Source organism: Lepidochelys olivacea, assembly GCF_965140295.1.
Source record: "Lepidochelys olivacea isolate rLepOli2 genome assembly, chromosome: 2".
NCBI lineage: Eukaryota > Metazoa > Chordata > Testudines > Cheloniidae > Lepidochelys > Lepidochelys olivacea.
Genome location: NC_140412.1, coordinates 195,346,122 through 195,371,128, shown reverse-complemented (window position 1 = coordinate 195,371,128; position 25,007 = coordinate 195,346,122). Strand labels below are relative to the sequence as shown.

The window sequence follows — 25,007 nt, the reverse complement described above, 5'->3', positions numbered from 1 at the left end:
AGGAGGGATTGGGTTCCCCATCACCTCAGCAGCACTACCTCTGGGTGGCGCTGCTTAAATCTGTGCTACCCAGGGGAGAGTGCAATTGACTATTGTGAAACCCTGCTGTCTAACAAAGGAATTGCTTGCAGGTGGAAGGCCAAAGATAGTTTTGCTCTGTCATAATAAACCAGACTCCAAGTGGAGACTTACGTGAAACACATGAGTATGTGCAAGTCAGAGGAGAAACTGAGGCCTAGATGACCAGTTGCTGGAATACACCAACCCTGTTGCACATGCCCTCAAATAAATTGTGAAGTTGTTTATTTAAAGCTGGATTATTAAAGTTGGTAGATCTCATACTTCACCTGCATTTATTTTTTTATATGTTTGTTTGTATAGGCTAACACTTTAATATGTTCCCCACTCAGATGCCTCAGTGTCTTTTTTTCCCCTCAGAGTTATAGCCTGATATTTATAAGCAACTCTACAATAACAAAAAAGTGTACTCGTGACTGGAGAAGGGATTGTGAAAATTCTGAAAGGAAGACAGGTTTTAGTTTCAAGATTCCAGAGGGCTAATATAAACAAGGACGAATACATTAGCAACTTCCCTTTCAAATAATTTTAGGATTCTTCCATTTCAACTCTTCTTTCACAGATTTTTCAATTTCTTTGAATCTTGTGCTCAATTTTAGATTTGTTTCCCATATTAATTTTCATCAGTCTCCCATTACAGCACACCTTTAGTTATGTTTTGTGTTTCAGCTTGGCAGGAAACAATTGTCTTTATGGGTGTGAAGAGTGGAAATACAATTTTATTCTATAAACTGGAAGAGAGTACTTTTATATTGGTTACTAACCTGTTGATTAAACATTTTTTCCTAATGTATATTGTTGATGTGTGTGCTCCCACTTACAGGCTGGGAATTATGATGCTTGTCTGCAACATCTTAGCTGCTTGCAAGAAATAAACAAAGATGACTACAAAATAACTTTGAATACAGCTGTTGCAGAGTTCTGTAAAAATAACCAGACTACAACAGACAACTTGAAACAAACACTTAATCAACTGAAGAATCAGGTAATGCAAAAATAGTGAGGTGCTTTTTGAATTCAAGTAGTGTCTTCCTCTTACATCACGGTTGGGGCCCTCTATCAGTGACAGAACAAGAAATAATTTGTAAAGTTTAGATAGAATAGTGTCTTGGTTATTCAAGTAGTTTTATTTTCTGCTTTTAATTTAATTATGTTCGTAAATGCTTTGTTTATATCAATACTTCCCATTAACACCATATAAGGGTTTATTAGTCTATGAGTAGAAGGTGAAATTTTCTTTATCTTCATACGTGGATCAGTCTATAGCTTTTAACTATTGTTTCCAAATATTGGACTTTTTCCCCCCACAGTGAATACAGGAATTCTGACTAAAACAAATTTACTTTTTTTTTTTTTTTTTTTGGTAGGTTCATTCAGCTGTTGAAGAAATGGATGGCTTAGACGATGTTGAAAACAGCATGCTTTACTACAATCAAGCGGTTATTCTGTATCATCTGCGTCAATACACTGAAGCAATATCAGTTGGAGAGAAGCTGTACCAGTTTATAGAACCTTTTGGTATGTAGATAGGAAGGCAAAGTTATTTCTTATATTTGTTCCCCTCTGGTGTAATGGCTGCAGACTGTTAAACTGTTTCTTGACCGAAAGCTTCTTGTGATTGATTCTTCTGATTAAGAGGGCTGTGTGTGTGTGTATTATATAAATATGAATGATCTACATTAGCAATTGATACACACGCGCACACACACAGTAGCTGAGATTTAGAAATAAAGAAGGTGCTGTATGTGTATATCAAGAGAAGCATGATTCAAACATGGGGGCTATGTCTTAAGATAGCAGTAGAACAATGTTTCCCAAACTTGGGACGCTGCTTGTTCAGGGAAAGCCCCTGGCGGGCCGGGCTGGTTTGTTTCCCTGCTGTGTCCACAGGTTCGGCCGATCGCGTTTCCCACTGGCTGTGGTTCGCCGCTCCAGGCCAATGGGGGCTGCAGGAAGTGGTGGCTGGTATGTCCCTCAGCCTGTGCTGTTTCCTGCAGCCCCTATTGGCCCGCAGCTGCAAACTGCAGCCAGTGGGAGCTGTGATCATCCGAACCTGTGAACGTGGCAGGTAAACAAACCAGCCTGGCCTGCCAGGGGCTTTCCCTGAACAAGCGGTGTCCCAAGTTTGGGAAACACTGCGGGAGAACATATATTATTTTTATCTTGAATATGAAATGGATGTTAAGGGGTTGACTTCTTTCCGAAGATGCATGTGCAAATACCATGATTGTACATGCAGAATCTTATATGTGCATGAACAAATGGGCAGTTAAGCATACAATGCAATTCGTGTGTGTGTGCGTGCGTGCAAATAATCTATAGGGCTACACAAGCTGTAAGAAACTGTGATAACCAGACATGCCAAACCCATGAAAAAATGCAGAAATTGGGCTTGTTTTTGTCTTAATTAGCTTGTGAGTTGCTTGTTGGCTAGTTTATGGCTTGTATCTTGTTGCTTCTTTTTTTTGATCAGCTCCCAGAAAGCAGGGGCAAGTGGGGTAAAGAGTCAAGGGTGCACAGCAGGCCCACCACAGTCCCAGACTGCACACCGGCGGGATCTAGTCACATAGAGTGTTGGGGTTCTTAGGAATTGGCTTGTTTTGAAATGGGATCACCTTGATTTTTGGCTTATTGTGAAAGTCTGGGTGCTTATTTACTGCATGGAAGTTGGCAACTGTGGGATAACTTGTATGTAATTGTATGCACTCACCTTTGAAAAGTAAGTCCCCCATAACTGTAAACAGTGGCTCTCTGTGTAGTGGAATGGTGCTTGCCTGATAGGATTCAGAAACCTTGCTGAGCTACAGAAGTGTTAAGGTTGTTTGCTGATGCATGCTTGTGTGTGGGGGTGGGTCGTTGTCAGTAAATCCATTAAGTGAGAGCAACCGAAGGAACAACACATTGTCAATTTTTTATATGCCAATTATCATACTGGTGTATGATATCGTACATGAACTTAGGGTTCAGTCTCAAAGGCATCTATGCAGAGACACTTAGCCTTGTGTAGAGTTCTACTGACCTTTGATGGGATTCCATGTAGCCATATAGGTCTGCCCACGTTGATCCCTTTAGGGGATTGGCTCTCCAGTGCTTACCAGTTAGACCAACTTTCAGAATAAATTTTTTTTTTTTTTAAGAGGAAATGTTTAATTGTCTCAATTTTATATACTGTATAGGCTTGTTCATAAGCCAAATATTTTTGGTAAAGTGACGCATCAAAGAGCAGGGGTCGGCTTATAAATGGGTCTACACTAAAATTTGGTGATTTTAAACTCTATGAAATCATTGAATTGAATATCTATCTAATACATTGTCGTTTTGTTTACCTGGAGCGTTCACAGGCACGGAGCCCCTCAGTTTCCTATGGCCGTGGTTCGCCATTTCCAGCCAATGGGAGCAGCAAACTGCGGCCACTGGGAGCTGAGGGGCTCCGTGCCTGTGAACACTCCAGGTAAACAACACATCCCGACCCGCCAGTGGCTTACCCTGACAGGCTGGGAGCCAAAGTGTGCCAACCCCTGAAATATAGGGTTGGCATATGAAAGAGTCACACGGTTTTTACTATTTTTACCTATCCATCTTGGGGTGGGGGGGAGGTCTGCTTACAAACGAACAGGCTAATGAATGAGTATATACGGTATTTTAATGTTGACAGGTCAACATTTTCAGTGTTTGTAGGTTTGTTCATCAGGATCACCGTATATAGTGCATTCAAATTAATTTTAGAACACTTTATGACAGTGCTTTATGGCTATGGGTGTTTTCCCAGTTATGGATTAGTGGGGGCTACATATTAAAAATATAATATTTCTTTCTCCTTTCTTTGTCTGATGTAGAAGAGAAGTTTGCCCAGGCTGTGTGCTTCCTGCTTGTAGACTTGTATCTGCTAACTTACCAGGCTGAGAAAGCCTTGCATCTGCTTTCCGTTTTGGAAAAAATGATTTCTCAGGGCAACAATAACAAAAATGGAAAAAATAATGAGGTGAGTATGTTTCAGAGGACCTTATTTAAAAAACAACTACTATTGGGTGTATTCATGGCAATATGCTTTGGGCTAATCCAAAAATAGCCAATAGCTTTTTCAAATAGTTTAAATTTTAAAAACTATGTTAGCATGGTTTTAATCTTAGACTGCCACTGGTCACTTTGTAACTCTGTTTAATTACATTTGGCATGTGTATATATATTCTCCTGCATCCCAAAAGATTGAGAGGTGTTTCCTATTGTCAGATTTTGCATTAGTGGGACGGGTACAGTCTTTAAGGTCAAATATTCCCACTTTGTCTCCCTGGCTGACAACTTTAAGCTGTAACCAAGAAGCTCTTGCTTTGGACTGCAGTTCCTTTGACCCTGAGCCAGGGAAGTAACTAGTAGGTCAGAGAAGAATTGCCTCTGCTGGTTGAGATATCGGAGGCGTCCTTGAGTATATGAGACACGTTCATGTGTTGCTAGTTGGGGTGAAATATGCTTTAGTTGGCACTGAAATTCTGCTACTAAGAAGTACCCTTTTTGGAGTAAGAAGTAGGCTAGACAGGGATCTAACTGAATATAGAACACTTCTTTGTTCTGTTAAAGGAATCTATTGTTGTCTATCTTAAGTGTACACTAACTTTACTGAAGAGTCTAAAGGACAATAGAAGGTGACTTGACATGAAAATGTCATTTGCAGAACCTAAGGATGTATAGATAAAATGTCCTTGGCTTCCTTATGTGTTAGGTGGTTTTTAAGAGTTCACTAAGTGCCAGAACAGGATGTGATGATATTAGCAGACATTCTTGTGTGAACATGGACCTTCATTCTCTATAATCTGGTGTGTTTGTTCTTGGATGTAGATTTAAATATGACTGTGTTTTCTTCAGTGGACATTGATTTTCCCCTCTGATATTAGACCTAAGAAAAATAAACCTGTACACTGGATTAAAGATGAAATAATATTTTCTCCTTTTAATTTGTGTTCAGACAGGTAATAACACAAATAAGGAGTCATCTAATCATAGAGCTGAAAGTGGAGCTTTAATAGAAGCTGCAAAATCTAAGATACATCAGGTAGGAAACTTTTTGGTGTCCAGAATTAGATATTTATATGCAATTTAAAATTGATGATCTCATTTATCTTTATTAAAAAGAGGTATTGCATACTGTCAATCTAGTTAGTCTTTAAAATTAGTTTAAAAGTAGTTTCGGATACTACACCTGCTCCTGAATTCCTTGACTATTTGTAAAACAACCCCTCCACCCCCAGTGTCTGTATTTTAATTTCTCCCCTGTTTCTGTAAAATCTACACAAGTGAGGAAAGCTGACTAAAGAACAAAGGGGCAGAACTTCAAATGGTGTTAATTGTTGTATCTCCATTGAAATCAGTAGAGCTATGACCGCTTATACCGTAATAGTGGAATTATGACAGTTTACACCAGCTGAGGAGCTGCCCCAGAGGACTATTAAATGAATAAAAAGAAAACTGAAAAATATTTTTCTCTGATCTTTGTTATAGAAGTTACTTATCACAATAGTAACAAAAAATTGTATCACTGAGATTTTTTAACTAAGGGCTGATGTTTAAGTTTTGAAACTTGTTACTCAACCATCATACTGAATCTCTTTTACAATCCATTTTACAGGATTCTGTAGGAGTTATTTTGTTAGAAGCCTGTAATTAAATTTTCTCTTTATATTCTGAAGAGGAGTTTTATTTTTAGACAGTTTTTAAATAGCTTTTCTTAATGTATAAAAGTACAATATTGTGTAGTAAACTTAGGCATGTTGCATCTTACAGATAACATCAAACTGCATAATTTACTAAACTGTTTTAAAATGTTAATTTTTAAAATTATACTAATGAATTTTTTTTTAATTTAACAGTATAAAGTGAGAGCCTATATCCAGATGAAGTCTCTAAAAGCATGCAAAAGGGAGATTAAGTCTGTTATGAATACAGCTGGAAATGTAAGCTTTTTTTAAAGCATAGTCTGTTTGCAGTCTAGGTCAATTCTCTGTCCTAAAACTAAACTCGTTTGACTTTATTTCTGTTCTAAAGTTTGAGACTATGGGGAAGTGTCTGAAATAAGAAGAGCTTTGGCATTAGTCTTGTTTATAATTTACTTTTGTATAATTGCAACTCATTATTATGGAATTATTATTTGGATTGGCTATTTATGTGCTCAGAAAATCACGCTCAGGGTTTTTGTTAATTTAAGATATAAAAGTTTAAAAAATGAAGCACTATATAAACAAACTCTAAAGCATGGATTATAATAACCTTAATCAAAGAGTAAGCGACTCCCAACAGAATGTAAATTTCTCTAGAAAAGTTATGGAAGTCTAATCTCCAGTTGATGCAAAGAACTTTATTCACTGACTAGAATAAGTTTTCCTGTTCATTGATAGGATTAAACTACTCCATAGTTGATCAATAATAAGAATTTGGGGGTACTAAAATCTGTTGCTTCAGTTGAAGTTTTTCAGATCCTTTCATTTTGTTAGAAGCAGTATGTCCAATATAATTCACTTTTGCAGAGCTGGAAGAAGATGCATTCTAGTGCATTCTTTCCATGTGAAGAAAATAAGAATGTTACAGAACAGTTTGTATGTATGTGTGGTATTTTTCAATTTTTTTTTTTTAAAGCAGTTACAAAAAACATTTAGTTGGAAGTCAAGGTGAATTGTCATTGATAGCTATGAGAGTTCTAGGAAGAGAAAAATATTAACTATATATCTGAGGAACAAGTTTTGCTGCATTAAAATAAACACTTCTGTTTTAAAATAGCAACAATTGTCAAACTGTGTGACTATTGCAGTTTATCAATAACAGTAGATCTCCTAAAGCAATTGATAAATAATTTTTGTTTTCTTCACAGTCTGCTCCTTCTCTCTTTCTTAAGAGCAATTTTGAGTATTTGAGGGGGAATTATCGGAAAGCAGTAAAACTGTTAAACAGCTCAAACATTGCTGAACATCCAGGATTCATGAAAACAGGTAAAATAAAGCATAAAACTCTGATTGTGCAATCACTTACACACATGCTTATCTTTACACACAAGTCGTCTCATTGAGTTCAGTTTTAAAAGACATTTTTTGGTGCATAAAACCCAGTTCTTATTTATTTTGTATGAACTGGATTTTCCAACGTTTTAATTCTCATTGAGTTCAGTAAGACTACTCACAAGCGTTCAAGTTAAGCATGTGTGTAAGTGCTTACAATACTGGGGCCTTAAATACCATGTTTCTTTATCTTCCTTAGCTCATTTTCCATATCCTTTTCCTCCCAGCCCCTAATTGTTTTTGTGTCTGTTTAAAACAAAACTCTAATCCAGCCTAGCAGATATTTAGGAGTATTGTCACATGAAGAGGTGAGGTTTTTTTTAAAAAAATTTTTTAATTTTGTTTTATTGTTTTTTTGTTTTTTTTTTGAATGCCTATGTTTGGACCAGTAGAAACTAGAAGCATAATGGAAGGTGAGTGTGAGGTTCTATGCTGCGCCGAGAAGAGACGTTATGAGACACGGTGCTAGCTGCAGGGTGAATTCAAAGTTTGCATTGAGTGTTTGCGGTTGGCTCAAATCTTGTGGAGCTTAAACTACTTGTAAATATTTATATCTTCTTTCAAGTGAGATGGAAGGCATAAAAATGGTCTTTTAGCCAACATTGGTAACTTAAAACCTTGGAAAACCCAGTTCATACAAATGATAAAAATGGGTTTAATGCAAGAAAAGACATTTCTGTGTTTTAAATAATATTGCTATTAAATGACCTTTCTTCCATAAAGTTTCATTCGCCGTGTTTTTTTGCAACACTTCTTAATATGCTCTGTGAAACCTCTTGCCACCACAAGGGTGTTTCTTCATCTAGCAGGTATTGCTGGAGAAATAGCAGCTACATGAATAATAGTCATGGAATCTGCCCTGGAAATATCACAGTTCTCTGATTACTTGAATAGATGCAATTAAATAAATATGAAGTTGCTTAATTTAGAAACTAAGTTATTTTTTATTAGTGGTAACCTTGTGAAACTGCCTTTATAAGTAAATAGGTCAAAAGTTAAATTGTCAATATTATCTGAACACCATGTATGTGCAGTCTCAATCTGAGAAGCCCTCATTTCTCTTCTGCTTGTATAGTTGGATTAGTGTATTTGCTTATTTTATTAAACATTGAGCAGATAATGTCATGTAAGAATTTCCTTCTTACAGGAGCCATATGTCAGAAAACTGCAAGTGTTTACACATGAAGTACTAAGAGAACTTTCAGATTAATGTGCTGTAAATTGAAATCTGCCACAGTGGTTTTATTCCCTGCTGTTCAAGAACATGATGCATGAGAAGCTCACCAAACCCCTTACCACTTATCAATTTAAATAATGTTGTGTGTTCAAAGGAAGTAAAATGGTACACAGAAGTAGTAGGTGATTAATTTATTGTCTCATTGGTCTTCATAATCGATCATATCATACTATGTTTAGTTTAGCTCTTCACAGGAGTATCTTGCTAAGAATGTACAATAATGTCCTGAGCTATAAAAATGTTTTGATTTCTGATTATATTTTGCTGTTTTCTCAGGTGAATGCTTAAGGTGCATGTTTTGGAACAATCTCGGCTGCATTCATTTTGCTATGGGAAAGCACAATTTGGGAATCTTCTACTTTAAAAAGGCCCTGCAGGAAAATGATAATGCATGTGCACAACTAGGAACAGGTAGCACAGACCCAGGTAAGACCTGTAACAGACACAAAGCGTGGTGGTGAAGTGAGTGTTTTGATTCAAATAAATTGTTACTGGAGAGCTTATATTAGTACTACTTTTTTTAGTAATTACCATTCAGTGATCCACAAGGGACAGGGTAAGAAGGAAGGGAGTTTTGAGTGTACTTGATTTCAAAATATAGCTGCCTGCTGTCAGAAATAGATGATGAAAGGTGTGTCATTTTCTTGCTTGCTTCAGCATGTTGGAAGCTTTGGTAATTATTTCTACATTTGTTTACGCTATTTGATTGTCAGTCAAGAGGGTCTGAAATAAACACAGTTTTCCTGCCCTATTGTACATCATTAAAACCATTACTCATGATCTTGCTGACTTGGATTGAGTCATCAAGGTTTGAAAGTCTCTCTCATTTGCTGCCTTAAAATCATTTTAACTGTGTTTTGTCTTAAATACAAACTTCTCAACCTTTTTTGTTAGTGAACTGTCCAGGTTTGTGTGAATTTTCACCTACAATTAGTCTGATTTCATTATGTTTATCTGACGCTGACTTTGATAAAATCAAAGTTTTTTTGTTTTTTTTTAAAAAAAGCCTGATTTTAAATGATTCATGATACTGTATCGCTTAATTGTAACTCAGTCTGTTATTATGAGTTTGTTTGTTTGTTTTTTTTTCCAACCAGAAATCTTGCATCAAGTCATATTTCATTTTATGTTAAATCCACACTTTACCAATTTGACAACTAGTTCTCAGTGTAGCTTGTTAATTCTTATAAGTGTGTATTATGGTGGTATAGACCATAATGTCAATAAAAAGGGAGAGGCTGTTTATGATGATATTAAAATAGTAAAACAGGCACTTTTAAAAAGTGGAACTAATTTGTTACAAATTTTATAAAAATTGAGAATAATGAAGAAGCCAAGGGCATTTAGATGACTTTGGAGTTGTATGATATTTCATATCTAATATATTGAGTAATCAGCATAGTTAGTTAATAAGATTAAAACAGTCTATACTCTGACTAAGGTGCATTTTTTTTGTTCTGAGGTCAACTCTAAGGTGGGAGGAATTTATTTACAGAGGGAAATTAGTGAATGTTTATATGATGCAATTATTTTTCCAGCAGTATTCTTTCATTTCTGCCCTCTTAAACTGGATACCCAATATTATCTAACCTCTCTCACAGGCAAGAAATTTTCAGGGAGACCTATGTGTACGTTGTTGACTAATAAACGGTATGAATTGCTATACAACTGTGGAATTCAGCTTTTACATATTGGGAGACCCCTAGCTGCTTTTGAATGCTTGATAGAAGCTGTCCAAGTTTACCACTCAAACCCACGCCTCTGGCTGAGACTAGCAGAATGCTGCATTGCTGCCAACAAGGGGGTAAGTAAGTCTGCTTCAGAAGCCATCTGATCACACACCACTTCTAAAAACCAGTATCCTTTTGAAAAGAAGAAATATTCCTTGAGTTCTACTGTACATGTTACAGGCCTGCTTCTTCAATATTTAGTTACGCAAATAATATACTATTGTGAATTTATATCAAATTATTTTAATATGAAGATATCTACCTGCTTTACAAAGGTGGATAAGCACTATCTCCATTTTATAGAAGCGGAAATTAAGGTCTGGAGGTTAACTCACTTGTCGTATGGTCAAAAAATGTCGTGGTAGCTATTTTAGAATATTAGTAAGGGATAACAGGAAAATATGTAAGTGGATGTTAGGACAATTCCTCACTAAAGTTATAGGCTTTGTATATGAGACTAGTGAAAGATGCTTTCTCCTGGCAAATTTATATGACATTAATGCATTTAGACCATATTTAACTCATTACAATACTTGGTAAACATTTTTAACGTGCTCTGAAGCAGAGTTGTCTCCCAAGTCTCTGCATGGCTTAGATTTGATTTTGTACTGACTTCATTTTGGGGCTAAAAATAAAGATAAGGAATGAGTCAGCGGTAGTTTGTAGTGTGGCTTCACCCGTTAATAAGATACAACATGCTACTTCTCCATGGTGAAAACTCAGACTTGCCTTATCATGCCGTCTCATTCACCCCACTGTTCTTAGGTACTTAATGGGACCTAACCTTCCCATTGTGCTTTCACACTGATAGCAAAATTTTACTCCCTCTTCAGGCCATATTGTTCCTTGACCCAGTAGAACTAGTTGTACTGTGGGGTAGTTGTACTGTGAAAAGGAGAATCACAGGATTTAAAAGTCTTGCATGGGCTGTACATCCTTCTCTGTCCTGTGGAGTTCTGCTCTGCTGGGGCTCTCAGTGCAAGGAGTTTTGGGGATGGGAAGTAGTAAGATTAAGTGGAACTGCTGGCCAGTTCTCTTATGGGAGCATAAATATCCATGCAGACCGTTGCTAGCAGTTACAGTATAACTGCTGCTGCTCTGTGGCAGTGGGGTGGGTTTCTTTCTCTTCTCTCCCACTCCCTTCTCCCAGTCTCAGTGGAAATTCCCACTCCACGCATCCCACATCCATATGCCAAGATGTATGATTTGAGTGCAAGTATATTGTTACATTTGCACACACATGTGTTAGCTGGCTTCTTGTGACCTGTATTTGTTTACTGCTGAATATGCTGGTATCTAAATCCTACAAATTGTCTTACTGTGTCAGTCCCTCTAGTCCAATGCCCTGTCTCTGATAGTAACCAGTACTAGGTGCTTTAAAAGAAGGTGGGCAGAATTCTGACCAGTGTCATTTAGTGGTTGGCATTTGTCCTGGTTCTGGTTCATGAGGGTTGGTTTGTATCCCTTAGGATAAACAAAAAACAAGTCCTATCTAATATAAATATTTTCTCAAAGTAGGGGTATGGACTGCATGTGATAGGAATCTAAACAGGATATAAGCAACAAGCCATACAGTGGTGTATGTAGAATCCTGGTATATGACCTTTTTCCTTTCTTTTCACACATCCAAAACTAACTGCAGGCTTTCATAATTTCCTATCTTGATTATTGCACCCTTTTTCTCTCTGGCTTCTCTGAAATCTGGGCCACTCTATCCAGTCTGTACAAAAATGCATCATCTCTGCTCTTCGTTCTGATCCCATCCTCCTCTCTTTGAATCCCTCCACTGGAAACTCTTCTCTCACAGTATCAAGTTGAAATTTCTTGTTCTTTTTGACTTTCAGTGGCTTACACAATTCTTCCCATCCCTGTTTTTATGTAGTTTTGTTCTCTTTATTGCATGCACTTCTGCTCATGTATTTGCTCCTACAAACACTTTCATGTTTTCACCAATGCTATCCTTGAATTGTTCTGTAAGGTTCCTCTACTCCAGTGATTTTCAAACTTTTGTACTTGTGACCCATTTTACACAGCAAGCCTCTGAATGTGACCCCCTTTATAAATTAAAAACACTACTTTTATGTTTAACATTTATTATAAATGCTGGAGGCGAAGCAGGGTTTGGGGGTGGAGTTTGACTGCTCAGGACCCCCCCATGCAATAACCTTACGACCCCCAGTTTGAGAACCCCTGCTCTACTCTCTTTCCTCCTTTAATTCCCTCTCAAGACCTGCTTGTCTCATGTTGCCTACAAGAAACCAGCCAGTACTTAATAGCGAGGCTTACAAATATAGAAAATGTTATGTATGGTGCCTCTCCCCCACATTTTATGTTTCTGCCTTTGGATTGTAAGACTTTTGGGATTGGGACCATATTTACATCAGACTGTAAAGCTCCTAGCCCAGTGGGGTCCTAATCCTGATACAGGACTTGGACATTACCATGAAAGAAATATTTAATAACAGTGATGTCACAAGAAATTCTCAGGTCCATGGCCTGCCTTAATCTGGCCCTGATTCTATGCACACCACATCATGGGACATGGCTCTGCCCCTGTGCTGTGGCCTTGCATCCCACTTGAAATGGTAGCAGCAGGGCCTTCCGTTCTCAGAGAGGCAGGGGCAGCGGATCGTCTTCTCTTCTCCTGGAGTGCACCAGCAGCCCACGGGATGGTCTCCCGCAGCTTTCTCCAAGAAAAGCAAGGGTGGCAGTAGGAGGGCCCCCAGTTCTTTCTCCAGAACCTGTAGTATTTATTTTAGTGGGTGGGCTAAGCCCACTGCATTATTCTCCTTCTGCTACACAGACCCATGTTGGGATGATGTCAAGTTTGGTGGGGGGATGTTTGCCGAGATTGGGAGTTAACACCCCATTGAGATACAGGGGCAGTTCATATCTGTTAAAGCTACTGCTTTATGCTCTCTGGAAGCTCAGGCAGATGTCATTGCGTTGGATCACGTTTTCATGCTTTTCTTCACAATTGTTGAGGGCTAGAAACGTACTTTTATTTTATCATAGATGGAGCTGGTAACTGCTGCTATAATTGGGATTTCCTGGCTCTTCTCAGTAGAAGACTTTGTTTGGCATATAACTTTGCCAGACTTAAACTGTGTAGGCTGAAATTGTCCATGCTGGGTGTCTACCTCACAATGAATCTTTTTGAAACTTTCAGCAAAAATGGTTCAGCTGTTTAAGGGAAAATGTCCTTTTGCCTATGTTAAAAATCTTACAACCATTTTGTTGAAAAGCTGTAATGCCTGCTTTGGAGCCCGGTCTTGAAATTTGGCCAGGGGAGTTGCATTCGTGTCAGGGATGTGGCTTTTGCTTTTCCCATGGAAGTCTTCCCAAATTTGGCCAAAGTATAAGACTGAAAAAAATCTGCTAGCAAATGCTCCATAAAAATATTGTTAGTATGTGGCAGCCAAATTTTCCAGATTCTGTCTGCACTGAGCATACTCCAGCCTGGGATTGCAGAGGCTGACCTCGACTTTCCCTGCAGTTGCTGCTTCTGGCTGCTGTGGCACTAGGCACTGGAATTAAGCAGGGAGACTCTCTTGTGCTCTCAATATTTCCCCTGCTGGTGACCAGGCAGTGTGAAGCAGGAGCAGCAGCTTGACTGAAATGCAGAAGGGACAAGAGCTGGAAGGGAGAAGATACTGGCACTGGCTGGGCAAGGAGACTAGGGAAAAGGAGCTTGGGAAGGAAGACTGGCACTGGGAGCCTTAGATTTTACAGGGGACATGGAGAGAAAGATTGGGATTTGGACATGGAAAGGAGGAGACTAGGACTGGAACTGGGATTAGAAACTGGGTTTGGGGAAGAAACTTGTATGCGACTGACACAGGGACAGGTCAGAGGGGACACAGGTAGAAGGAGTCTGGCTTGAGGGGATCAGGAAGTGAAGGGTCTGTACCTAGAAGAGCACACTTCTCTCCCCTCCCCCCGAACCTGGAATTGAACCCAAGGTTGCTGAGTCTTGACGTTCCTCTGCTGTCAGCAAATACTTGTGAAACGCACTGCAAAAGCATATGTCACATCTTCTTGATGACCCCTGAAACATCAAGATGCTTTCACATGATGGACTTTCTGGGTTTTGGGTTTTTTGGTTTTTTTAATACCTGGGAAATTAAACATACAAAAAACTACATAAAGTTAAGGTTGCAAAGTCAAACACTTAAAAGTTACAAAATGGTGAGGATTGAGATTGTCTGTAGAATCTTAATTCAGATCCCTTGTGCATATATGTTATAATACAGTCTTTAATTACACGATGATATCCTAAATTTTGCCCAGGATCCCTGCCTCATTCAGGGCACAGGATAGACCTGATCTGGGATACATTAGGGTTGTGTAGCGAAAGAGACGTGTCTGTAAGACCCCACCTTTGTTTGTTGCAGAAGTTGGAAAGTTTGTACTATTTGAAGTACTTGGGATGGGTGGCTGTAGGCCCACCCAAAACTAAAGGCCTGAGTTCAGGGAGAAGAACCACTGGACCCATGCATCTATTGAATATGGGGGACAACAAATGAAAAAAATAGGGTGAGGGTGAGGTCAGAATATAAATATTGGTAGTTTAGATTATTTAGCTTCATATTATGTAAAAAATTTTAATGTCCTAGCAATTCTAAATTTGACTATTTTTGAAAATGACTTGGTTCATTGTCTTTTTTTTTTTTTTTTTTTTTATATAACAGGAAAGACTAGGTCAATAGACTATTGAACAAATTATCAAAAATAATTCCTGAAGCTTCAAGTTAGTTGGGGTATAGTAAAACTGCATTGTGAGGACAAATTAAAAGTTCCTTATCCTTCATGATATTTGGATGACAGTAAAACTTTCTGGGGTGTTCTACCATCTCCAGGCGAATTCCAAATCAATGCAGGTTAGCTGGGTTCAGTAATGTACGTGTAATGTTCTGTTTTCTCAGCCCTGCAGCTTTTATGTCAAGAAGATCACCTGTTCAGCCTCACTGATATTTTCAATCCTTCTTCTTTTAGACATCAGAACAAGAAACTAAAGGTCTTCCAAGCAAAAAAGGAATTGTACAATCTATTGTAGGTCAAGGCTATCACCGTAAAATAGTCCTTGCCTCACAGTCAATACAGAATGTTGTTTATAAGTAAGTATGCAATATTTCTGTACTCTGTTACTTTCTACTCATCTCTGTAAAGGGTGTATGGCTGTTTAGAATATTTTTTTCTGGTAAACTTCCCTGTCTTTAAATGTGAATAACTTTATTCATGTGAATATTCCCATTGATTTATATGGGACTAAACATATGGTTAAAGTTACTCATGTGTTGAAATGTTTACAGGCTTGGGGTCTTAGTGGGTGTCTAGTGTTGGATGGGCAACAGAAGGCTTATTTATGTGTTTAATGAAGCTCAAATTTTGGTTGGCCATTTCCTAATTTAATCTCTGTCTAGAATTCATGTTTTCCACCTAGTTGCATGTTAAATTGTTTATAGAAAGGGAAATTATCACAAAAACCCTATCCTAGAAAGTAGCCTAGAGTAGCTTAATAGATAAGATGTACAAAGTTTTATTATTTGTTAGCTAAAGTATCTCATCTTGTAAGAGCCATAACACTTGAAGTAAGATTATATGTGAATTCCCTGTACTTCTAAGTGGTAGAATGTATTAGCTTTGTCTTCAGGCTTCACAACATAATGTGTGCACATATTCTGTTGTTCCTGCACATCTTGTTTTCTTGTATGTGCACTGATGCTGTGTTTAGTTCTCTACAAGCCGAAGTGTACAAACAAAAAAGAAAAAGTGCCCCAGGATTTTGTATCCAAAGGATCTGATTTTACCAGCACTCTATTTAGGGAGTTCCTGTTGGAATATATGGGACTTCCATGGATGGAGCTCTAAATTAGGATATAATCATTTTGTTGAGTGCATAAAGTAAATATTTAAATGTAACTTATTAAAGCATGAAATTAGTCTTCCACTGGTCCATAGGACAAAGTCGTCCTGAACTCACTTTTTCTAGAGCATTATATTTTGTGAATGAAGTAGCAATAATATTAGTATAGTTACTAGTTAACCTCCATCTTTCAAGTGATGGGCAGTCCTCGGCTATCCCTGTAGCCAGTATGGAGTTTGCAGCGATTTGTCTAAGAAATGCCTTGCTGTTGCTGCCGGAAGATCAGCAGGAGCCAAAGCAGGAAAATGGATCTAAAACTAATAACCAGTTGGGAGGAAACGCAGAGAACAATGAAAGCAGTGAAGCATGCAGGTAAATACAATAGTAGATATTTCAGTTATTTAAAAAACTTTTTTTTTTCATCCACAGCATCTGAGTGAGATTTCTGTACCTATTGCCTGTCCTGTAGTTTGACAGGCAGAAAAATAGAAAACGTAAAAGGTGATCTCAAACACATGCAAAGTCATTCTGTTACACTGGTAGCAGTTTTAAGTACTGCTAAGCAAACCTGAGTTAAAATTAGTGATTGGACTTCCACCATCAAACACTTACTTATTTTCTTTCAAAACGAAACAAAAACTACCCTTCAGCAATTTAAATTGATTTTTACGAATGTTTTCACTGTCTTTTTACTTACGTTTTACAACTACTAAATGTGTTGATGGTGGTTTTTGTTTTCCCAGTTACCTCGGGGGTGCACATACTTCTGTAATGCTCAGGACTGGTCTATGCTGAACACTCACATTAGAATAGCTACGTCTCTCGGGGGTGTGAAAAATTCACACTGGTGACAGGTGTAGCTATGCTGACCTAACCCCCAGTGTAAAGAGCACTAGGTCAATGGGAGAGTTTGTCGACCTAGCTACCACCTCTCAGGGAGGTGGACTAACTACAGTGATGACTAACTACAAACTAACAGTGCCGCTGTGGCACTGAAGTGCTTCAGTGTAGACACTCACTAGAGCAACTAACTACAGAACCCCTTCCAACACTGCAGAGACTCTCCACTGGCACACTACAGCAGCACAGCTGCAGCAGAGGCAGCTATGCTGTTGTAGCATTTTAAGTGTAGACAAGCCCTTAGTGTCTTATACTTCAGTTCTAAACAACTGCCCTGGCCTCTGATTTGGTACATAGACAAATCACTCTTGGGTGCTGTATGCGATGATATGCTTATTTCTGAGGTGGGGGATGGAGGTTGGATTTCCATATAAAATCAGGGGTGTTGGAGAAGAGCATTAACAAAATTATGTAGAGAACTTTTCTTGGTTCCTGCCTGCACTGTGCCTGGTGTAATGCCGGTGAGTCCTTCACTTTCATGGACACAGTCCTCGGAGAAAATGTTTAGAACACCAGCTTTGGGGGAAAAAAACAGGTAATACTGGAGGCCTTAGTTCGTTTAAGAAAAATAATAGAAAGTTGCATTTTGTTATACCCAAGTTCCAATATACAGTACTGAAAGTGCAGAAACCCCATTTATCCCTTTAACAGTTAAGGAATTCAGTCTATGTCGGGTATTTAAAGGAAACTTCTTTTCATTTTCTTTTTTCTTGCTATTGGGAGTATTTTTTCCCCACCATCTTTCCTTAGAAATCCTTCATGATCACAGTCCACAACTTGTGATTTTTCTTAGTGAATCGTTCCTAGTGTGTCCCTTTTCCTTAACAGGAGTGAGGAAGAGAAAATGTGCATTGTAGAAGAGGATTTCTTACTGTCATATGATTTCAAAAGCATAGGCTTCTATAACTAACATTTTCACTATACCTCCCAAGGAACATTGTTGCCCCCCAAAAGTCCAATAACTAAGTATTCTCTTCCTGAATTCATGCTGCCAAGTTCTGAAAGGATTTTCATCCATTCCTCTCAGCTAGGAACCTTGTCTGTTTGGAGGTAGGGGGTAGGGACAATAGAAGAACCAAGATGGTGACATTCTCCTGAAAATATTGTACATGCTGGCCCTTGTAACAGACATTCCCCTGGTGAAAAGGGGGTGGTTTTGTGTGTGTGTTCTACAACTTTAGGTAAGGTTTCTTTTACTTCTATACTTCTCTTGATGTTTGGTCTGAAGTTTGCACTGGAATAACGTCATTCATCTATACATGTATGAGGTAGTGCTTGTGGTAAGCAGAGATGAAGCAGTACTACTAGACTTGGGTGAAAAATTTCTCACTGTTTGTGAAGTGGGCGAAAATAAAAAAAAATCCAAACCAAAAACTTGGTCTGTCGTATCCAAATTGTGTTGTTTTTTCTGCCGAAATGCAAGTGTAGTCTTTCCCCACCTCAGAAGGAAGCTGTTTTTCAGCTTATTGTAAACTGCAGTTCCACGTTTGCCAGTGCAGAAATTAGTGTTTGCTGCCAAAGATGGAAGGAAAGCTTTCAAAATTTGTCTTCAAGAAAAAGAAATGGTGAAAATACAAGTTTTGAGAGAGAAGTACGTCTTGAATTGTCCAAATATATGTGTATATTTCAGGTTTCACATTAGAATATTACTAACTGAAAAATAAGTGGATTCTTGGTGTGGTTTGTGGGTGTGTGTGTATATATATATATATTTATGATAAAGAATTCCTCTAATTGGACCATACATTGCTAAAAATTTCAAATTATACTGGGCCTCTTCCTGTCCTTCCCCTAAGTTAGAGATAGCTTCCTTCCTTTTAATACAAACCCAACATAATCTGCATCTACCAGATTTAGTCGTTTCTCCTATAGAATTCTAAAAATAGCTTAAAGCTGCATAAGGTAGTGTTGGTGTTTTTTTTTTTTTTCTTTTGTTGGTAAAAGGTTGTCACTGCCTCCCCCCAAAATTGGAATTGTTAATGATACCAGTGCTTGAAGTATTGCCAGCCCTCACTTTTGCTTCTTTGTCCAGCTTTTTCCATTTCAACATGTAGGATTCTTGCTGTTGTTTTTTTTAAAAAAAAAAAAAAAAAGGCGGGGGAGATGGGGGGGATTAGTGTCCGTGGTTATTGCATTTACATTCCTTTTTTTTTTGTTAAAGGCTTGAAGGTCACTGCTCGCAATTAACAGGCTGTCTTCATTTCAGCAGTAAAAGTCATGAAGGAGATAAATTCATTCCAGCTCCACCTTCTTCACCTCTGAGAAAACAGGAATTAGAAAATTTAAGGTAAATACTTCTATTGCTTGGGAACTTGAAACTGACAAAAACAAGCAGAATGTCAGACTGTAGTTTAAAAGTGTTTTTAAAAAAGTCACATTGAACCCAAAAACTACATCACAGCTGCTAGGCATGGAATGAACTATCAGCAGATTACAAGGAAATTAGATTAATATTTATCTAAGAGGAAGGCACTTTCCTTCCTTAAGGCTACATTTTTAATTAAAAGAGTAAAACTCAATAAAGAGCAGGGTACAGGTAAAAAAACTGTAGCTTTGAGGTTTGTACACAAATCTAATGTCCCTTTTACTACATGGAAAAAAAAGCATGCTCACTTTACACTCAAGAATCTGTGATTTCTGCTGCCATAAATGGAAATGATTGAGATTTCATTATGTTGCCTTTTCCTTCTAGAGCACTCGTAAGGCTAGCTTTCATGCCACCCTATAATATCCCATCTTTCTCGGACAGATCGAAAATCAAAGTAATGTTAGTGCATATCACGCTTCCACATCACGACTCTCCTAACAAAGGTGACAGGGTAGTGAACTGAGGTTTTGAACCACATGTGATAGCCACCATATCGGTTTTAAGAAACTAGCATATTCCACAGAAGGATGTTAAGACAACTAAAAGCTATTAAAGTAATCTTAATGCAAATTTAGAGGTTTTTTTCATATATAAGTATAATCAAGTTTTCTAAAGACTTGTCTAGACTAGGATTTAAAGATGTGATTTGAGCATGTGTTATCTAAATTGGGCTAACTAGTACGTTTTAAAAGTCTGGCCAATACAAGGGAATGCCTTTAACATTGCTCAAGTGGTTGATTTTAAAGCTTACACCCTAGCATGTCTTCATGTTCCAGGGCTACAAGTAACTGACTAGTTTTCCATTAGCAAATTCTTCAGACCTATGGTGCTTGGACATCAAGGTGATAGGTGCTTATACGTTGAATGTTAAGCGAATAGTAGGTAGTGGCAGCTGCTGGTGATTTTCTTTTTACATGGGTGAGTATAGAATGTGGCAAATTGGCAGACCAAACTAAGTATGATTGTTTGTCATGGATTCTATAATTTTATTTTTAAAAATCATGACTTCACATTTTGAGATGTATATGAGATAGTAAGCAAGTATGCATGTTAAAGCTTTATTAATTTAATCATACTTAGCCTTTGACTGTACATAATTTTTTCAAACTCAGTTTCATATTATCTTTGTCCCATGTTGTTTTTGACCTTTTAAAAAGTACAGTTTTTCACCTCAAATTCCTCCAATCACTTCACTTTAGTTCTGCACAAGTTACTGAAATCTCAGGCTGTACCACATATGACCTTATGCTAAGTGCAAAAAAAAAAAAATCTGAAGTGCACACATCTGCTATGTGTGGCAAAACCAAGCCGTTGGTGGAAACCCCATGTCAACTAATACCATGTTCTAGTGTATTAAAACATCAGGCTGGAAGGTTCCAGAAAAAAGCCATTTCCACCAATCTGGAACCATTACATCTCCATTCCTTGGTCATCCCTGCCCATTACCTCAGAACTGGATTGGAGCAGTACCAGCCAGTGAAATCTGGCTGCATTAAAAACTGAAATGCATGTGACCTTAAAATCCAATGCTTTGTTGAACTGAATTCCTCAAGTGGATGTAGTGCTGTAATTTTGCTTTCTGTCTATATGCTGCTGCTTGTCCTTTAAGTGCTACCATTTGGTAAAGTGGAATGTGAAAATCATCAGAAGACGGTGATGATGGTGATGGTGTGTTTTGGGTTTGTGTGTGGGATTTTTTTTTAATAGAAACTGGAAGCCCAGACTAAGAGCTTAATAGTTCTGCTTGTATTTGTTGTGCTCCGTTTTAATACAGAAGCCCTGATCTCTGGTCCATGCACAAGCAAACAGTGGTTTATACTTTTTCAGTCCAGTAAAGATGTGCAAAGAAACGGTTTGACATTTCAGCCTTCCAAAACTAGAAATCACCACTCTGGCATAGAAGTAAATTGGACAAATTAAACAGATGGGCTCTGTGGGGAGAAGGGGTGCAGGTGCTTGGGCTCTGAGGAGAAGGGGTGCGGGTGTCTGGGCTTGGGGATGCTCTGGGGGGAGAGGGGGTGTGGGTGTCTTGGCTCTGGGGATGCCTTGTGGCTGGACTCTGGGGGAAGAGGGGTGCGGGTGTCTGAGCTCTGGTGCACGGGGCAGGTGTCTGGGTTGGGGGGGTTCCCTCTGGCTGGGCTCTAGGGGGAAGGGGTTGCCCTACTGCTGGGCTGGGCAGTGCCCACGGCTTGGCCCTGAGGGGAGGCGGTGCAGGTGACTAGGCTCTGGCGGCACACACAGTGGGCTCTGGGGGAAGAGGGGTGTGGGTGTCTGCACTCTGGGCGGGAGGGAGCAGGTGTCTGGGCTCTGGGGGCCCCATGCAGCCATCTTCAGTACTCCCCAACTGGAACTGGGTTGTAAGGGCTTCTTTAACTCTCTCTTCCTGGGGAATCTTTTTTGCTGTTGTCTATATTGTTGACATACTTGTTGACAGATGTTTTGAGATAAATTACCAAAATAATTGAAACTAGAGTGATTATATTGTGATATTTTGATAATAAAATATGCAGAATTTTTCAGAATTTTAAAATATTGTGTGCAGAATTTTTAATTTTTTGGTGCACAATTCCCCCAGAATTATTAAATGCAGTTTCTTGTATAACTGGTTCTTTTGGGGACAGTGATGGCGAAAGGAACAGGTGTTATTTCTAGTCTGTTCTAAAACAGTCTGCGCATTATGTAGAGTCAGATTCAACCCCTTATTGGAGTTTGGTGTTCTTAACCAAAATCAAATCTCAGCTCTAGCCTTTTATGTTCACAAGGTACTTCTTCAAGGAGTGTCCCTGTACATGCTCCCCTTTAGGTGAATCTGTGCCCCAGCGCTTGTAATCAGAGGTTTCTAGTAGCAGAGCGTGGGTGGTTCGCATATGCGCTGTCCTTGTCTCATGCCACCTATGGCGGTTACATAGTGCTGTGCGACCAACCCCCCCTCAGTGCCTTTTCTACTGCCTTCGGCTTGAGATGGAGCACTTAGAAGTGCCTCTGTACTTTGTCTTTCTCTAGTTTTAACTTTAGAATGCTAGTTAGTTAATCAATAGTTTAATTGCTCTTCCTTGTTTTTGTTTGTTGTTTTTTAAGAAAAAATAAAAAACCTTTGTTTTCACTTAGGCATTTAAGTTTCAGTTACCCCTTAGTGTAGTATAGCTACCTTCTTCACAGGAGAAACCCTACTCTGAGGGGTATGCCCGGCTCCCCGGGTTTTAAACATTACCTCACTTGCTGCTCCTCAGTCATGGTGTGTGACGGACACTTGGTGTGTCCGCTGCCTCAGTGAGACAGACATACCTCAAAAGTGCTCCCACTGCCACAGCTTGAAAGTCTGTGCCAGGAGGGCGGGAGACATACAGCTATAACTTCTCATGGTGGAGAAGTCTTTGTGCCCCGCATCCGATCTGGGATCACAGGCCCCTCCTGTGCAACAGTTTCCCACAGTGGCATCTGACAGAGATTCCCCTTCACCCTCTCAGTGGAAGGATCACAGAAGCAGGCTCTGACCTCCCTTCCTTGGGAATCAGCCAAAATGTGGAATTCCCTGACTTGGCAGACCCCATTGCTAAGGCTAAGATGATGTCACAGAGGTCGCGGAAGCCACGGAATCCATGACTTCCAGTGACCTCAGTGACATTGGGGACCCCGCAGCAGCCCAGCCTCTGTGGGTGGTGGGGGATCCTCCCGCAGCTGCCCGGCAACTGACCCCGGAACTGCTCAGAAGGTAGGGGGTCAGCTGCAGCTCTCCAGACTCTGCTGCTGGCAGAGGCCCCTCCCTGCTTCCCGGCCGCTGCAGGTGGCGGGGGATCCCCCTCCAGCTGCAGCCCCACAGGACGGTAGCGGGACACACACACCCAGCTCCAGCCATGCAGGTACCCCTCCCAACCACTGAGCAATGGGGTCCCTGCAGCTGCCAGTTGCTGCAGGGTGGGGCAGGTTGCTGGACCCTCCTCCCTCCCCATTTTGTGAGGGATGTTTTTAGTAAAAGTCAGGGACCGGTCACGGCTTCTGTGATTTTTTTTGTTTTGTTTTGTTTGTTTAGTGCCAGTGACCTGTCCCTGACTTTTACTACAAATATCCAAGACAAAAATCATAGCCTTAGCCATTGGTACCGACCACACCAAGACCTTCCACCTCTGAGTTAGTGGGATCATTCGGTATCATGGGTACTATGCGAGCAAAAGACCCTAAATGGGCTGGCTTGGAAAAAGGCACGATAGGAAGACCTACAGTCCCTCCCTCAGTACTGCTGGAGCAGCTCAAATATGCAGCACTGTGGCGCTTCCTGCTGCCTCTATAGCGCATCGCGTATGACCCCTGGCACCATCAACCGCAGCAAAGGCACCGGTACTGCTGACAACACCCTCGGTACTGATGCTCTCGATACCGCAGCAGTTTCTCTGCCACAAAGATCTTCTAGTCTCCTCAGCACCGGAATCTCCACTCCTCAGTACCGACTTCACTCCAGGACACTCGGTACTAAGCCAACTTACCACATCCCCAGATCAACTCCTCCTTTATCTAGCAATGAAGACGGTGAGGGTGAAGGGGAAATCTACTCCTCACCTATCCACGCAGCTACTAGAACCTACTCAAGACAGTAGCTCTCTTCACACATCTAGGTCTACAAATAAATGAACAAAAATCAACACTCTCACCTGTGCAGAAACTGGAGTTCGTTGGGGCCTACCTTGACTCTCTGGAGGCTACAGCCTCACTGCCCTGACAGAGGTTTAGCACTTGAGTAAATCTAATCACCACAACGCAAGCCAGTCCACAGACATCGGCCAGGACCTGCCTCCAACTGTTAGGCCACATGTCAGCAATGACATTTGTGTCAAATATGCCAGACTGCACATATGATGCCTGCAAGGCTGGCTCAGGACAGTATATATTCCACACAGACACAGCATTAACAAATGTTTTATAATGCCAACTGAAGTAAAAAAAAAAAAAAAAAAAACACCTTTACATTAGTGGACGCAACCAAACAATGTTTGTGCAGGAATTCTCTTTGCACAGAGCCTTCCATTGATGATACTTCCAACTGATGCTTCTCTGCTAGGTTGGGAGGCACACCTGCACAACCACACAATGCACGGCCTCTGGTCCCCATTGGAATCCACATTAGACATGAATAGGCTGACCTGCAGCTCTAACAGGTTTATCTCCCATCATTCTTCCCAAAACCTCACAGGAATAAACGAGAAGCAACACTGCATACTCTAGATGTCCAAAGAGCGCTAACATTTTATATTGAGAGGACAAAGACTTTCAGAAAATCACCAAAGTTATTTCTTTGCATCACCGAACAATCTAAGGGAAACACCATATCTAAACAGAGGCTATTTAAAAGGCTCTCAAACTGCATAGACCTTTGTTATCACCAACAGCTACAACCCTGCTGGGGACCTGCACATGCTCCACTTGAGCACTCTGTGCTTTGATAGCTTTCCTCAACAATATGCCCATTATGGACATCTGTAAAGCAGCAACCTGGGCATCAGCCCATACGTTCACACAGCACTATGCCACAGAGCAGCACTCATCATCAGACTCTCTATTCAGACTTATGGTTTTATCATCCGCTAAGACTGCAACTCCAAAGACCCTCCCTTCCACCAAAGGCCATTTCTCTACAGTCACCTAAAGTGGAGCACCCACAGGGACACTCCTCAAAGAAGAGGAAAAGGCTACTTCCCCCTGTGCAGCAACTGAGGTTCTTTGAGATTAGTTGCCCCTGTGTGTGCTCTCCTCCCCACTACTTTGGAGTTGATTTTTTTTCACCCTAGAGACTGCG

The 25,007-nt window shown here is 39.8% G+C and overlaps 1 protein-coding gene across 3 annotated transcripts in view; it reads left to right on the top strand.

Moving 5' to 3' along the window:
- CNOT10 (CCR4-NOT transcription complex subunit 10) overlaps window positions 1-25,007 on the top strand; it is a 63,251-nt gene that overhangs the window by 13,167 nt on the left and 25,077 nt on the right. The window contains exons 3-13 of one of the 3 annotated variants that reach the window (XM_084621209.1): window positions 902-1,063; window positions 1,446-1,596; window positions 3,915-4,060; window positions 5,039-5,125; window positions 5,940-6,023; window positions 6,935-7,052; window positions 8,632-8,781; window positions 9,957-10,159; window positions 15,081-15,202; window positions 16,147-16,323; window positions 19,061-19,138. In XM_084621209.1, coding sequence (XP_084477335.1) covers window positions 902-1,063; window positions 1,446-1,596; window positions 3,915-4,060; window positions 5,039-5,125; window positions 5,940-6,023; window positions 6,935-7,052; window positions 8,632-8,781; window positions 9,957-10,159; window positions 15,081-15,202; window positions 16,147-16,323; window positions 19,061-19,138 — 1,478 coding nt within the window. Of the gene's footprint in view, window positions 1-901; window positions 1,064-1,445; window positions 1,597-3,914; window positions 4,061-5,038; window positions 5,126-5,939; window positions 6,024-6,934; window positions 7,053-8,631; window positions 8,782-9,956; window positions 10,160-15,080; window positions 15,203-16,146; window positions 16,324-19,012; window positions 19,139-25,007 lie in introns of all 3 variants that reach the window. The other 2 variants (XM_084621208.1, XM_084621207.1) reach the window with 2 other exon arrangements.